At 38.2% G+C, this 15,351-nt stretch overlaps 3 protein-coding genes across 3 annotated transcripts; 1 reads left to right on the forward strand and 2 right to left on the reverse strand.

The window, feature by feature from the left end:
• Positions 1-944: 944 nt before the first annotated feature.
• On the forward strand, positions 945-3,043 carry LOC110384699 (rRNA-processing protein UTP23 homolog). Its single transcript, XM_004929101.5, has 2 exons — positions 945-1,304; positions 2,301-3,043. Exons 1-2 carry the CDS (start codon positions 1,185-1,187, stop codon positions 2,943-2,945), a joined length of 765 nt encoding a protein of 254 aa, XP_004929158.1. The 5' UTR covers positions 945-1,184; the 3' UTR covers positions 2,946-3,043.
• LOC119628424 (uncharacterized) lies at positions 3,016-6,121 on the reverse strand. Its single transcript, XM_038010518.2, has 4 exons — positions 5,963-6,121; positions 5,570-5,880; positions 4,685-4,926; positions 3,016-3,225 (listed from the first exon to the last, which is right to left on the reverse strand). The coding sequence occupies exons 1-4, from the start codon at positions 5,980-5,982 to the stop codon at positions 3,070-3,072; spliced, it is 729 nt and encodes a 242-aa protein (XP_037866446.1). The 5' UTR covers positions 5,983-6,121; the 3' UTR covers positions 3,016-3,069.
• Positions 6,122-7,193: 1,072 nt separating this feature from the next.
• LOC101735521 (pre-mRNA-splicing factor CWC22 homolog) lies at positions 7,194-13,946 on the reverse strand. Its single transcript, XM_012692987.4, has 5 exons — positions 12,670-13,946; positions 11,489-12,146; positions 10,388-10,526; positions 8,742-8,838; positions 7,194-8,188 (listed from the first exon to the last, which is right to left on the reverse strand). Exons 1-5 carry the CDS (start codon positions 13,715-13,717, stop codon positions 7,287-7,289), a joined length of 2,844 nt encoding a protein of 947 aa, XP_012548441.2. The 5' UTR covers positions 13,718-13,946; the 3' UTR covers positions 7,194-7,286.
• Positions 13,947-15,351: the final 1,405 nt, after the last annotated feature.

The following is a 15,351-nucleotide window of genomic DNA, read 5'->3' on the forward strand; positions in this document are numbered from 1 at the left end:
CTATTTATTTGAGAGGTACGGCGGCCAGCGTGACCAGATTTAGTAGATTTCTACTTTTTTGGTAGATTTTGAGGCACTAGCAACAGAATTTAGTAGTTATTCCAAAACTTTTTTGGCATAACAGATAAATTCGGGGTATTCGCCCTTTCATTGAATGAATTGTAACTATTTAATTTTCATTCTTTAAGCATAGTGTGATAGACCAGTGGGAATTCCTTCATTGAGAATTTTTATAATGGAGCTTAAAATTAAATATAAATATACACAAGGATATCGCGATGTCCCATTCGTCACGATATACTTGTAGTTGCAACAGAAAACATGCAAATTATGACAAAGAATATAGGGTATCAAAATTAGATGTTTCTGTGTCTAATTTATTGTCAACTTCTAGTTCGACGTGTCAAACTTTTATGGTGGATAGGTTTTGGGGTGAAGTCGGCCAAATCTGTGATGCAAATAGCAAACCAATGTATGGCAATTTGTCCCGATTTGTGAAGCAAATGATGATACTACCTTTGTCCAACGTCAAAGTAGAAAGAATAATTTCTGATATTAATAGGATTAAAAATCAAGATCGAAATCGATTTAATACGAAGGATGTTGCTGCAATCATGCATGGAAAAGAGGGGTTACGACAGTTGATGTCACACATTTGATCCTAACAAAAGTATTATCAAGTTAATGGGCTCAAAACAACTTTAAGAAAATGTTACCTAACATAAAGATGAAGAATTTTAAGTTTAAGTTTAAATTTCTTTTTTTTTCGAATTTAATTTAAAAAAATTATCATGGATCTATTTAATTAATTGTGGTTTCTTTTTATTATTTTATTATTTAATCAAGGAAACATTCATGTTTTCACATTGTAACACGACAGTAAAATAAAAGTTCCATTATACTTTTTTTATTATTTCTGGTTCACTTTTGGTAGAATTCAGTAGATTTTAACCTCCACAAGCAATAGATTCGTCAAATAAAATCTGGTTACACTGACGGCGGCACAATCACAGCTTAACATAAAAAATAAATAAAGTAATTTATGTACAATAAAACAACACAATTGTCAAAGTGAATGCATTAAATATATTTACATTACAAGATCATAACTTAATCATAGATTGAACACTAAAGTAAACACCTAAAAAAAAGACAATTCACGAAAGCGAGGTTCGTAATAAAAAATGAAAATAACACGTTACAAAAAAGTACAGAAATATCTAAAGTTTTATTACAACAATTATGGATTTCATCAGCCGTACCAAGTCCTTATCGATGGTACATTTTGTTTCGCTGCATTCAAAGTAAGTCTTCTCGATTAATTTGTCTACCGATAATTGTATATTTGATAACCCTTTAGGCTATTGAAATTCGTAAAAGAGAAGACTTGTTTTGATTACTGCTCCGAAAATGCTCACGATTTCTCCTAATTATTATTTAATATTGCATAAATGTTATACAGTATGGACAGTAAGTGTCGCCGTAACGGTCGCCTAATAGACATAGTTGATGAGGACTGGCGTGCGGAACAACTTCCTCACGAGGACATTCAAGTTCCGCTGGATGAGCTCCCGGACCCCGAGGCAGACAGCGCCGACTCTCATCTCACTCTAAAAGAGCAGAGCATGCGTTGGCAGGAGAATTTCCCTGAACCAGCGAGCAGTAATCAAAACTAGGTAAAATACCTCAAATAAAATGACATTTGTAGCAATTGAATAATTTGCTATAGCTGGGTAATACTTGTATTTGTCTATGAATGACATAAGTTCGAATAATATGGTGGAATGAAAATAAAAATGAAATAAATTTGTAATTGAGCAGGCATACTCAGTAGATATTTTACCTGTTTCTGCCTCATTTCTCAGTTTTATTTATAAATTTTTTATTGCTTAGATGGGTGGAAGAGCTCACAGCCCACCTGGTGTTAAGCGGTTACTGGAGCCCATAAGACATCTACAATGCAGATGCGCCACCCACCTCGAGATATAAGTTCTAAGATCTCAGTATAGTTATAATGGCTGTCCTACCCTTCAGATCGAAATGCATTACTGCTTCACGGCAGAAATAGGCAGGGCGGTGGTACCTACCCGCGCAGACTCACAAGAGGTCCTACCACTGGTAAAAGTCAGTGTGGGTGCTGTACATATTGCTGTGTTTAAAGTTTTGTTACCAATTAACTAAAGTTGCCTCTCAAGCACCTACCCTACCCATCAATAAAAATTGCATAAAAAAGCACTTTTAAACATTTTCCAAAGGGGTATGATTAAGCCTATTAAACTATTTTCAATTATTCATTTCAGGAGCATATTAACATCAGAGAGCAAATTCCCAAGTACCTAAACAGCCAGGCTAAACTACTGACAACGAGATGTATAATTATAGAAACAGAAAAATTAGCAAAGAAAACACATGGAGCTCTCACAATATTAAAACAGTTTGGTATTCATGAATGTGGGCACAAAGAACCGGTGGCTGGATCTAAGTGCATAATGTCCATGATTGGTAAGAAGAATGAAAAGCATTATATCTTAGCTACCCAGGATCGAGATCTGCAATCCAAATTAAGGGAAAAACCTGGAGTTCCTCTGCTATATCTACATAACAAGTCACCAACATTAGAGAAACCAAGTAGTGTGAGCTTTGACAAAGCAGGTCAAGCTCTGGAAACCAATGAACATATTTTTATCACTGAGAATCAGAGTGAAACTTTGAAGCAGATGAAAAAGAAATTAGGTGTTGAAGAAAAGGTTGAAGAACTGAATGTCCCTATTAGGAAGAAAAAGCCCCATAACCCTAATCCTTTGTCTTGTAAGAAAAAGAAAAATAAACCAAGCAGACAAGGAACAAAAAAAGAAAATGTGACTGAAGGAAAAGTCCGGAAAAGGAAGAAAAATAAGTTTCCGAAGCATTTAAAAAATGAACTTAAAAGTGTTATTAGTCAGTAATGTATTATTTAAGAACTAAAATTATTCTTTATTTCTTTGATTTGATATTTGCTGATTTAAATAAAAGAGCTTTAATAAATCAGAATCTACCAAGAGAACTGAAGTTTTTAATTTTCAAACAAACTTATTTCCGTTTGAAAGGCCACAAAAACTTGAGTCTTCGAACACCAAAAGTAAGAACATGTATCAGTGGTAGATTCTTAATGTACATGGTGTGGAAGTGTGACAGTATGTCGTAGCATTCGTCTGGCTCAAATATTGCTTCTCCATCTGGTGAATCCTGGAAATTCAGTAAAATAATAAGATCAAATTTTTTTTTTGTTAACTCCTGGCTCCGACGTCTTAGATTATATAGATAGAACGCCATTGATTTGCCAAAGACGTTTAGTGTTGACGCCTACCGGAACTGATTAATACTAAAAGATCTATATCTTCAATTGTCCTCGCCCGAAAATTTTCAAGTTCAGAATAAAATCACACTACCTTGCTTGTGCAATATGGCTCCTACGATATAACTGTATAAGTTGCTACTTATTTTGTATTTACTTGCATATTTTTAGTATTTAATGTCTATTTAAGTCTATCTTATATTGTATTAATTTTTCATGTGTGTATATAAATATATATTTTTTATGTAAGTTTATTAAGATATAGCACCATCTGTGCTAATTTGCTTAGGTATTCCTCTCCCTGCAAGGTTTCCTAGAAGAGATCGCTTTCAGCGATAAGGCCCCCAATTATTGTCACCGTCTATTATTTGTGTTATATGCTTATTCTGTACATGTGGTGTCAAATAAAGAGTTATATTATTATTATTCGTGGCGGAAATAGGCAGGATATTGTACCAGCCACGGTGGGCTTATCACCGCCAACCCTTTCGGAATGGATGAACGCATCCACACCAGTCATGGCCCAGTGACTTGTCCGGCGGGTACGAGTTCGCCTTGCACAACCGCTTTAGTTAAGTTCTCTCTCATCCGAGGTTTGGACGCGAGTTGTTAAGACACTGGTTAGTCGGTTCATCTTCAACACGTGTTTACAATACGTATACGGAAGTACTGTGATTTCTTGGTTCACTTCGATAAAGCGGCACGACACGAGCACCCTCTCGTCGTGGCCGCCGGTAACTACATTTCCGATCCTGCGGAAAGAATGGAAAGCAGTCGACGTCGCCCCAAACACGTCATCTCGGATCCTCCCGATCCACTAACGGTGCTTCTAGGTACTTCAAGCACCGGTCACCGTGCTCGTCGAACCCGTCGCTTGCGACGAAGGGCTCGACGAGTAAATTAACTCTCAGACACAGCCCACTGAGTTTCTCACCGGATCTTCTCAGTGGGTCGCGTTTCCGATCCAGTGGTAGATTCTGCGAAGCATGACTCTTGCTAGGGTTCGTGTTAGCATCATCGTCAGGTTTGAGCCCCGTGAGCTCACCTACTAGTTAAGGTTCCGCTGGAATAGCCTCCCTAGGCTGCCAGCTTAGGTAGGAAAAAAAAGTTATTTCTTTGAGATAAAAAAAGAGATCGTTTATTATAAGAGAAACGGTAGACACAAGACTGAGTTGGTCGTAGGCTACTAGATCTACTAGAATTAAAGAAAACCTTAAGAACTTATTGTGATAGAGGTGATACTTTGTAAGTGGCGTATTTAATGGGCACCAGAAATCACTTCTGTCATCATCGCGCTCAAGAAAATATGACTTCGAAAAGAAAGTGTTTGAAAATAAATTTGTTCATCACCTCAATTGTAAGCCGTATCATAAGTTCTTTGAAATACATCCAAACAGAGACTGGGGCTTGCCAATAATACCACTTGAAGTAACTATGAACAGTGACGTAGGTTGTAAGTAAACAAGCTAGCTTAAACGCCGAGAAGTCGCGCTGGGCTGCATAGTCTATCGTCTCGCACAGCAGATTCGTGACAAATTTTCTTTCTGACAAATTATAATTGACCACGATTTGCTTTTCGACTAAAAGTTTACCTGTAATACAGATAATAATGAAATGACACACATATGAGTCTAATTCAATGTACCTATATTCTGTAGATTGGCAGATGAGCCCACTTGATGTTAAATGGATGCCTCAATGCAACGTGTGGTTGTTATTTATTTTCCTACCTAATCGTTGGTAGCCTAAGGGGCTATTCCAAGTTCGCGCGGACCGGTAGGTGAGCTCACGGACTCAACCTGAGAGAATTGCTAACACTAACCCTAGCAAGAGCATTGCTTCGTCGATTCTATTATCGGATCGGAAACGCGACCCACTGAGAAGATCCCGCGAGAAACTCAGTGGGTTGTTTGTATTGTAAAGCCCTATAAAATTGTCCCAACCTTCGAAATGGATCGCTCAACTGCTTCCAATATTTGGTATATTTATAACCAGTAATTAATTGTTATCTCGGTGAATTTGCGATATTATACGGTAATGGTCGATGTGGGTCAAGCCGAGGCCTTTTGAAAAAAAAACTGAATTACCTACTTCAAATCACGGTCATCATTCACTCAACAGGTCTGCTCTATCGAAATATTTAAATAAACATCTAGGTACGTGTTACCAGCCCAGGATATCTGTTGGCCACACACGGACAAAAACGTTATAATTTTACTATAGTCATGAACAAACCTATGTGTTTCTTCAGACCTTCAGTTCTGTTCGCGTCATGCGCGGCGATCATCGCCACAACATCGTTTTCGTTCACGACGCTATTCAGCAGTAGTTTTGGTCGCGGTTCTTTCTCGGGCCTCTTGAACGGCAACGCTTCGTTCTCCTTCAAAGAATAAAAATACGAGGGTGCAGAGATCTGTGGCTTTATCTGAGCCTCGGTTACATTCTGAGGGGCACAAGACGGATCCGACGCGGCCTTGTCCCTGAGAGCCGCCGAGCTCACTGACCCAGAGTTACTTTTAGAATCGAGCATCGCGGCATAGCACTTGCTGTAATCACAAGAAGTAAGTTCAGTCTAAGATCTAAGATTTATGGACGAACTTTGGAAAAACATAAAATTCCATATAATACTTTGGGTTTTCGCAAGTCATGTAGATAGTCTTTAAATTTCCTTTCTATACCTATTCACTAGAAATCGTTATTAGTTAAAAATAAAATTGTTAACAATTCAGTGTCAGACTGAGTTGAAAGCTAATGACTAAGTATCTATGATTAATGATAAAACTACAAATAAGGTATTAATATAAATTAACATATTCAGTTGAAGAATCTAATAATATGAAATGTATATTAGCTTTATTTTAACCGTACAGAGGTGTTGGAGTTTGAATATGAAAGTAATGGCCGGCAACACTTGACATATTATATAAGATTACAGATTTCGAATATTGGAATTATTTTAAATGTTTAAAACAAATAATTCTCTTCTTGTCAGTGAAGACAATTACTTCTCATCTCAAATATATTAAGTGTATAATCTATGACTTCTCATCTAGACATGGTCAGAGCAACATCTAAGAGTTTTGTAAAAATAAAATATTATCATGGTGTAATAGTGTTCAAAGTACATATTTGCAATATAATTATATTAACTACTAGCGGCCCGCTCCGGCTCCGCTCGGGTCATGAACAAAAATTTTAGGTATTTTTTTTACACCTTGGGTTACATTATTGGAGTTTTAGTAAGGACCACTAATTTTTTTCAAAAAATATTATAGACCATGTCACTCGGAAATAGTGTAGCTTCCAAACAGTGAAAGAATTTTTCAAATCGGTTCAGTAGTTTCGGAGCCTATTCAATACAAACAAACCAACAAATCTTTCCTCTTTATAATATTAGTATAGATGAAGCAGAGTGTTTTTTAAATAGCCCCTCATCTCCTACAGAACCGGGTCCCCTCAAATTTAACCATCCAACAAGAGGTCTCCTAAACAAAACAATAATTATTTACTAAATAAATAAATAAAACTTGTTTTACTATATTCGCATTTCGTGAACGCGCAATGAAATATGAATACAGCTGCGCCGCACCTACGCCGCAACGTACACATTGGTCATCCTCCTTGCCTCGCTCTCCACATATCGCGACTCCCGCTGCATCATACACTGATTCATTAATTCATCATCCAATTGTAATAAAACTTTGTGCGGTGATTTAGCCATTCCAGGGAAGCTTTCTGTCTTAGTACCATCTACTAAAGACAGGTGGCGCACAAGTTTTAAAAAATTGTATTCTTGTAAATTGGTGATAATGATGGAGGAAGTAGCCTGGTTTTACTAGTGAACAATAAAACAACAAAATCTTATATGAAAACATAGTACTTTATAGTCTACACCGGCTGGAGACAATTTTAACATGACAGTTTATATACATCATTTGTTGTAAGGGGAGGGTCAGGAGCGCTGCCTGGACCGTTCCCGCTTTTTCTGGCTTCGTTGCGGCGACTCCAATCGCTTATTCGTTGAGCAGTCCCAGTACCTCCCGGAGACCTCATTCGGTGCATTCTGCCTGCATTTGATATCCCAGCCGTCGTCGTCGTCAGAAGCATCACTCTTCCTCCTGCCGCCTCTCTTTTGTTTGTCTTTCCTAGTGCGACGCTCGCGGCGGCCCTCGTCACTACTGTGCCCTCTCTGTTTCCTGTCGTCGTCACTGCCCGCATTCCTACTTCTCTTGTCCTTAGTTCTCCTGGACTCGGTCTCGTCTCGAGCTGAATATTCATCATTGTGATATGTTTCCTTTTTGTGTTCATCGTCCCGGGCGTTCTTTCGTTTCTTTTCCTTCTCTTTTTCACCTTTTCTATTGTATTCAGAGTCCCGTCTTCTACTATCTTCTTCACTGTTCCTGGTCTGTCTCTTATCCTTTTCCCTGTCAGTTACTCTGTCATCATCTTTTCGACTTCTCTTATCCTTTTCTTTCTCACTGTCTCTATCAATATCTTTACGACTGTTCCCATCACGACTCTTTTCACCCTCCTTTCGATTCCTCCTGTCATCCTTTTCTGGAGCTCTTCTATCTCTTGGGTCTTGCTCGTGATCTTCATCTCGTCTTCTCAGACCTCTCCCGTTCTCGTCCCTGGCACGTCTTCCTTGTTGGTCTGTATCCCGGTGTGCGCCCCCCCGCCCCCCGTCGCCGCGGTCGCGAGGGTCGTGTCGCCGCGCGTCCCTCCCGTAAGTATCGTAGAACCCCTCATGTCCCCACCGCTCGACCTTATTGTCTTGGGGTTTTTCTGGTTCTGGTGATTTTTCCTTGTTTTTATTCTTTTCTTTCTTCTTTTTCTGTGTTTCTTCCTCAGATTCTGTAAATATTGTAAATGCTATATTTTTAATTTAGTCTACCGACATTAAGGTGTTATCATCTAGAGAGTTGCAATGGTAAACAATAATTAAGATACAAATTAATATGAACAGAGAGCAGTGTACTTAGTGCGAGTTTTTGAACGTTCTCGATAGCGTAAAAGTTAACTTAGTTGGAACAGCGCCCCTAGCGGCAAACGTAGGCAAACGTACGAACTCCATACGAATTTAAATTAACTTTTACGCTATCGAGAACGTTCAAAAACTCGCACCAAGCACACAGTAGGAATTGTGTTCGACTAGTAAAAAATTGCATTAAAACTATTGCAAAATTATTTGAAATATGTCGCATTCTGAGACTTTTATCTTGTTTTTGTTCTCTAGGTATATTTAAACAAATATTTTCTGCCATAAAACAAAACAATTGTGCGTTAAGTTCAGGACATATTTTATCAAGAAAAATGTGTCCAAGATGTCCTATATGTGATAGCTATCCTAGTATATTATAGTACTTTGATTATGTATATATAGATGCATTCTACAACACAATATTACCGCTTGAGCTGGAATCACTTGAAGAAGACGAATCCGAGCTGGAGTCAGAGCTGGAGTCACTGTCTATTTTGATCTCTGTTGGTGGCGCCGGTGTATTCTGTAACAGAAGTAATAAATACTCTATTTAGTATATATGACAATTTTTTGTTTAATTGAAAGTCCAAAAGTGAAGTTGTCACACAGTAGACAGCAGTAAACAGTAGATAATATTGTAATAAATTCAGTTTCAGTTGTCGGGTCGTACCAAGGTTGTTACCATCTATATGTCGGTGGCAGTACATACAGATGTTGTAACTTTAGGCATCAAAGTTGTCGATGCACGGACATCGACGATCGCGCGGCGCGGGCGCCGGGAGCAGGACAGCGGCGCGGGGTCGCGGATTAACACCGGCTTCGTCACTTCGTGCAGCAACGCCGCCCGCGACACTTACTTGTTTTTATCTTGTTTTACTCTTTTTATAAACTTACCAAATAATACAGTCCACTCTTTTATTTTATATATCACCGGTCTACCCCAGAGCAGTACGAAACAAAAGTATTATATTTCATCCATGGTTAATAAAATCAATGTATCCATTAAAATTCATTTAAAAATCAAAACATTTCATTGATTAACTATAGTACCTAATATTATTACATAAAATAATTTAATATAAAAAATTATATCCATTATTCGCGGTTTTAAATTGTTTTCTCATTTTATCACATGCTCATAGTTAGACTGCGGTCTCATTGCTCAATGCAAGCAATGTAAATATGGTAAAAACACATATATACAATACATATAGTAATTTTATTACTGGTGGTGGGACCTCTTGTGAGTCCGCGTGATTGGGTGCCACCACCAGCGTTGGCAACTCGAAATTCGTCAAGGTGGGAGATAGGGTTCTACAAGTTGGTAGTTTCCAACAAACCCTACTATGAAAAGTTGGTAGATCTACCACCCATACTTTTCAAGTCTTTTAGAGACCCTCCAATAAGAATCTGGCATCCTTAATTTACTTTTCGATCGAATAAGACATATTTGAACTATTTTATTAGAAACCTAATGATAAAACAGAATAACAGGCCGCTAATATTCAAAATATCAATAGAAAATAGTGATAATTGAAAAGATTACAAAAAAAAATACAGTTTCATTATTTTCATGGAGGTTTGATTTGAATTTTTTGAAAACTTCAAAAGTTGGTAGATTTCTGCTACAAAAAGGTAGGTTTGATTACGACACTAATAGTTGATAGATCTACCAAAAAGTAGGTAGAGTTGGCAACGCTGACCACCAACCTGCCTGTTTCTGCCGTGAAGCAGTAATGGGTTTTGGTTTGAAGGGTGGGGCAGCTATTGTTACTAAACTTGGGACCCTAGAACTTATATCTAAAGGTGGGTGGCGCATTTACGTTGTGGATGTCCATGGGCTCCAGTAACCACTTAACACCAAGTGGGCTGTGAGCTCGTTCACTCATCTAAGCAATAAAAAAAAAAAAAAAGGCTGCCTACCTAAGCTCGTAATGAAGAGGTCGTACGAGCCTGCCAACTCCTAGTGTATTTTTAAATTTATTGAATGTTTTTATGTTTGAATTACTTAAAAGTGTTCATAGCACGATTCCGACTCAGTATAAAGTACAGTATAAAATAGAACGGTATACCTTGGGCATTTGTTTGAGGTGCTCACGTAACTCATCAGTTAGTCCACCAAGTCCGATGGACGTGAAGAAGTTTATAGAGAACCGCGTGTTTCTCGGGTTGTCGCGGGGAAACAGTCCGGCAAACGCCTCTTGTAACGTCCTGAAACAAAACTGCATAAATTACGTAGTGGACTCGAATAAAATAGCTAAGTAAGCACTGCCGCGAAGCAGTAATGCGTTTCGGTTTGAAGGGTGGGGCAGCCGTTGTAACTATACTGAGAAATTAGAACTTATATCTCAAGGTCGGTGGCGGCATTTACGTTGTAGATGTCTATGGGCTCCGGTAACCACTTCACACCAGATGGGATGTGAGCTACTAAAATGTTCACGAATAACAACTCTGTCGTCCGTAACCACGAAAACTGTTAGTATTCGAAAATAATCTATACATGTAAATAAAATTGGAGTGTCTGTTTGTAATATTGAAATAGCCTCTTTTTACTACATTCATATGAATATATACGGTAAAAATAACATTTTTTACAATTTTTGTCTGTATGTTTGTTCCAGCTTATCTCTGGGACGGTTGGACCGATTTTGCAGGGACTTTTACTGATAGGTAGCTGATGATATAAGGAGTAACTTATGTTACTTTTTTTAGACTAGCTTCGCCTCGCGGCTTCATCCGCGGTACGACAATAACCGCGGTTAACATCGCGGGGCTCAGCTATCAATAATAAAATTTAATGTTTCCGAAGCAAAGCGAGGGCAGTTCGCTAGTAATAAAGTTCGCAAGATTAAACCATAAAGATAGTTTTTGGTAAGCCGTAAACTTTGTTCACTGGTTCCGAAACCATCTCCTAACTCAAAAGAAAGGGTAAAGCTAGTATTAAATCACACCCATGAGCATAGCAATGTAGCAATTGTAGTTAAAATCAACATTCATTATTGTGAACCTCTCATAACAACTGTCATTGCTCTCAGCAATATATAATCGCTTGTCTGTGCCCTGAGCTATCCTTTCAAAGAGTTTCCACTGTCATTTGTCATATTTCCATTTGAAATTGAGGGTTTATTTATTATTATAAAACTAAAAAAACATCAAAACAAAGTAATACGAACGGATCTTGTAGACGGTCATTCAGTTTCTTTAGTCCCATGTATTCAGCCAGTTCTTGAAACAGAATCTTTATGTATATCCGACTAGAACTAGTTGTGTCTTCTTCGTTCAATTTAACACATTCCAAAGATTCCCAACTAATGGAATCTGTAAACAGCAGATGGGCGAAAAACTTGCTGACATTTCTGAGTCTATTCGTGTCCAACCTGTGTGCTGTTGAATATGAATCTTTGAAAATTTCCTCGAAAGGTCCGATGTATATTCTGTTGATGTTGCAAAACCTTTGGGCCAATAAGCCATAGAATTTCTCATATGTTCTCTGCTCAGCACAGCAGTCTAAGAACATGTGGCATAGTTCCACTTCTTGTCCTGGTTTCAGTTGCATCTTCATTAGTTTATGAGCACATTCTTCGAAATCTAAACTGGAGTTGATTGTCAGGTATATAGTGCGTCTCAGAGCCACTAAGTTTGTTTCTGTGTTATCAATAATAGTCATTTCTTTTTTTGGTTGTTCTTCATCTTCTTCATCAGATTCCTCACTACCGCTTTCTCCTGAACCATCTTCATCACCGGACTCAGCATCAGAACCAAGTATTTCCTTGCAAAGATTCTTGTACTTCTGTTCATTCTCTTCATACTTTTCATCAAATTTGAAAACATCTGAAGCATTTGGGAAAATTGTTATTTTTATTCTTTTATACTAATTTGCTTATTTTACATTTGTTTTAAATGGAGCATTAAGATAAATTGTTTATAACATTCAATAATGTTGGGCATAAATGAGTTAATACATACGATGGAAAATAAAAATAGGCTAAAATAATGGATATTGAATTCACTAACACAGAGTACTACTATCTTAAAACTTAAAGCAAAAAGTATATGAAAAAAAATTGAGATTGTTTAAGTTACATTTTTAAATAAGCTAAAAGCATTTTTATGTAAACTATATATAAAAATTTTTGATTAATCCTATTAAAAATTAAAACTTTACTCGTTTAGAGTGTTATATACACTCAAAACTTTTAGCATTTTAAGTGTTACAATAACTCTTGTGCATACCCTCAATAGCTATTAAATAACTTAGGGGAACAAATAATTCAATTGACAGACTGTACAGATAATCTACTTAAGTGTTTTATGGCTTATTTTTTTATGGATAGTTTAATAGAATATAACATACTCAGGATATCTTGAGGATCTGTAGCGTCATCCAGCATCAATAGATGTGTGAACTGTTCTTCTTCAGGCACGAGCTCCAACTCTTCAATCAGTGCCGGGTGGTCTTTGAACCCATCCTTCCAAACTTGGAACATTACTTCTATCATGTACTGAACTCTTTTGTCTAACTGACCTTCGTGCAAAATGTTCCTTAGCATCTCGAAAATTGCATTTACACCTTTAGATGATACTTCAGTCAATTTTTGGCCACATTCCTTTAAGAATGCTATGGCAACTTCAACTGAATCATCTGTTGGTGATTCAACTAGTAAAGTGAGAAGTTCTAAAGCCAGAATTTCATGTGCCACTCTCTGATTCACTAAATGTGCAATGAAAGATGCAGAGGAAATGCAAATTGACTTATCATTGCGTTTAAAACCTCTTTTGAATTGAATCACTAATCTTTTCAGTAACAACTCCCCGATATTAGGAAAACGTGAATTGACTGCTGATACTAGAGCCGCGTATACATTAGTGAATGTTGGCGAGGCTGCCTGGGCTTGAATAACAGAACGGCATAACAAACCTCGACCTCTGACAATGTTTTCTTTCAATAATTCCTTTATAATGATACCTATGTTACCGACATTAATTTTGTTGATGTGACCGTGAATTGACTTTTTGAGAGCTTCCCAGGCAAGTCTTTGGTAAGCTATCGAGGACTTATCCGTGATCTGCGCTTGCATCATCCTCAGTCTTGCTGGTGGAATGTATGCACCTCCTGTTCTAGTATTCAACATATCAGTATCTTTTGCGCGTCTTTCTGGCTTTGTAGAGGCATCTTTTTTTGTTTCTGGCTCTTTTTGTGTGTCTTTAACTCGTTTATCTTCCCTAGCCTTGTAATGAGGTGAGCGTGATTTGGAACGCCGGCGTTTACTTCTATACTCCCTATTCTGCTGTTCCTCAAGTGACTTAGATCTAGATCTAGCCCGTCTCGACCTTTTCGACCTACGCCTTTCATCATCTTCCTCGTATTTATCTTTCTTCTGCTTGGTGTTAGTCTTCTCCATTCTTATGATTTTTGTTTTGACACTACTAGACTACAATTGAACTTTTTATAAAAGAATTTAATACTGTATCTAGAACTCAATATTATTAAAACTATTCATTTTCAATATTATGTGTAAAATCATGAAATTTATTTCGATGAAAAAGTAGAACGTGCACTAAGTAAAATCCAGCTTGACCTTAATAAAACAGCCATTTTGTTTTGACATTTTTATTTTACTGTCATGTCAGTAGTAGTAGAGTAGTAGTAACTCCGTTTTCCAACTGAAAAGGTGAAGGTATCATACTATACGGCCTAATAAAGTAAAGTATTGTTTAAAAAAATTTAAATGAAGTTGTTTTTGCGACATTAATCAATTGAGATTTGAGATGACATTAAATGAAACGAAATGATATGAGATGAAATATAATATCAGTAAAATGGTGTTTATGTATTTGGACAAATTCAGTTAACTTTTTTAGATTATCCACTCTCGGCGCTGTTAGGTGCTAATTTAATGGATAATCCTAATGTTTGCAGCAAAGATTTTTTTTTCCTACCTAAGCTGATGTTCTAGAGAGATCATATCAGCGTCACCAGGCTAGTAGGTGAGCTCACGTTGCTCAAACCTGACGATGTTGCTAACACGAACCCTAGCAAGAGCAGTGCTGCGCAGAATCTACCACCGGATCGGAAACACGACCCACCGAAAAGATCTGGCGACAAACTCAGTGGGCTGTGTCTGTGGGTTAATTTATTCACCCAGTCCTTCGTCGCAAGCGAGGGGCTTGACGAGAACGATGACCGGTGCTTGGGGTACCTAAAAGCACCGTTAGTGGATCAGGAGGATCCGAGATGACGTATTTTGGGTGACGTCGAATGTTTACCATTTGGTCCGCAAGATCGGCAATGTAGTTATCGGCGGCCACGTTGAGAGGGTTCTCGTGTCGTCGGAGCCCATAGACACGTCATGATAATCGCCTTATCGTTGCCGCCGCTGATTACTCCCCGAATCCTGATCACGCAGGAGCAAGTCACCGTCGTCGCCCTAGACATGTCCTTACGGATCCATCAGATCCAATAACTCTTACATTAGATACCTTCAGCTCTAACACTAGGAGCAGGCTGAGGAACCCCGGTAACCGTACTCGTCGAACTCGACAAAGAGGTCGACGTGCAACCTAACCCATGCATCAGCTCGCTGAGTTTCTCACCGGATCTTCTCAGTGGGTCGCGATTCCGATCCGGTAGTAGATTCATTCGCGAAGCAATTGCTCTCGAGTTGTTAGGTCTCCTTCGGAGGCGCTCGGGTAGCTGTTAGCAAATCCCACCCCTCCTGGCTGAGCCTTTGCTCGCCCACCTGTCCTGGTGAAGCTGGAAAGGCCTCCGGGCCACCAGTAATCTTTCAATCATAAAAAAAAAACATTTACAACGTAAATGCGTCACCCACAAAGAAAAGCGGAAAGATTTCAAGAACAACGCCATAAGCAGCCACACTACAGCTATGCTCCGATAAGCACTGCCAGCATTGTAAGATGTGACGTCAATTTAATATACTGCGAAACTGTTCTTTTATAGTTAGCTATACTGGTCACTGTTTAAAACGGAACGTAATACAGTTTATTGTTATCGAAGATTTCTGTCGGTGTTTTCACT

This window comes from Bombyx mori, chromosome 4 (genome assembly GCF_030269925.1).
Source record: "Bombyx mori chromosome 4, ASM3026992v2".
NCBI classification, from domain to species: Eukaryota; Metazoa; Arthropoda; class Insecta; order Lepidoptera; family Bombycidae; genus Bombyx; species Bombyx mori.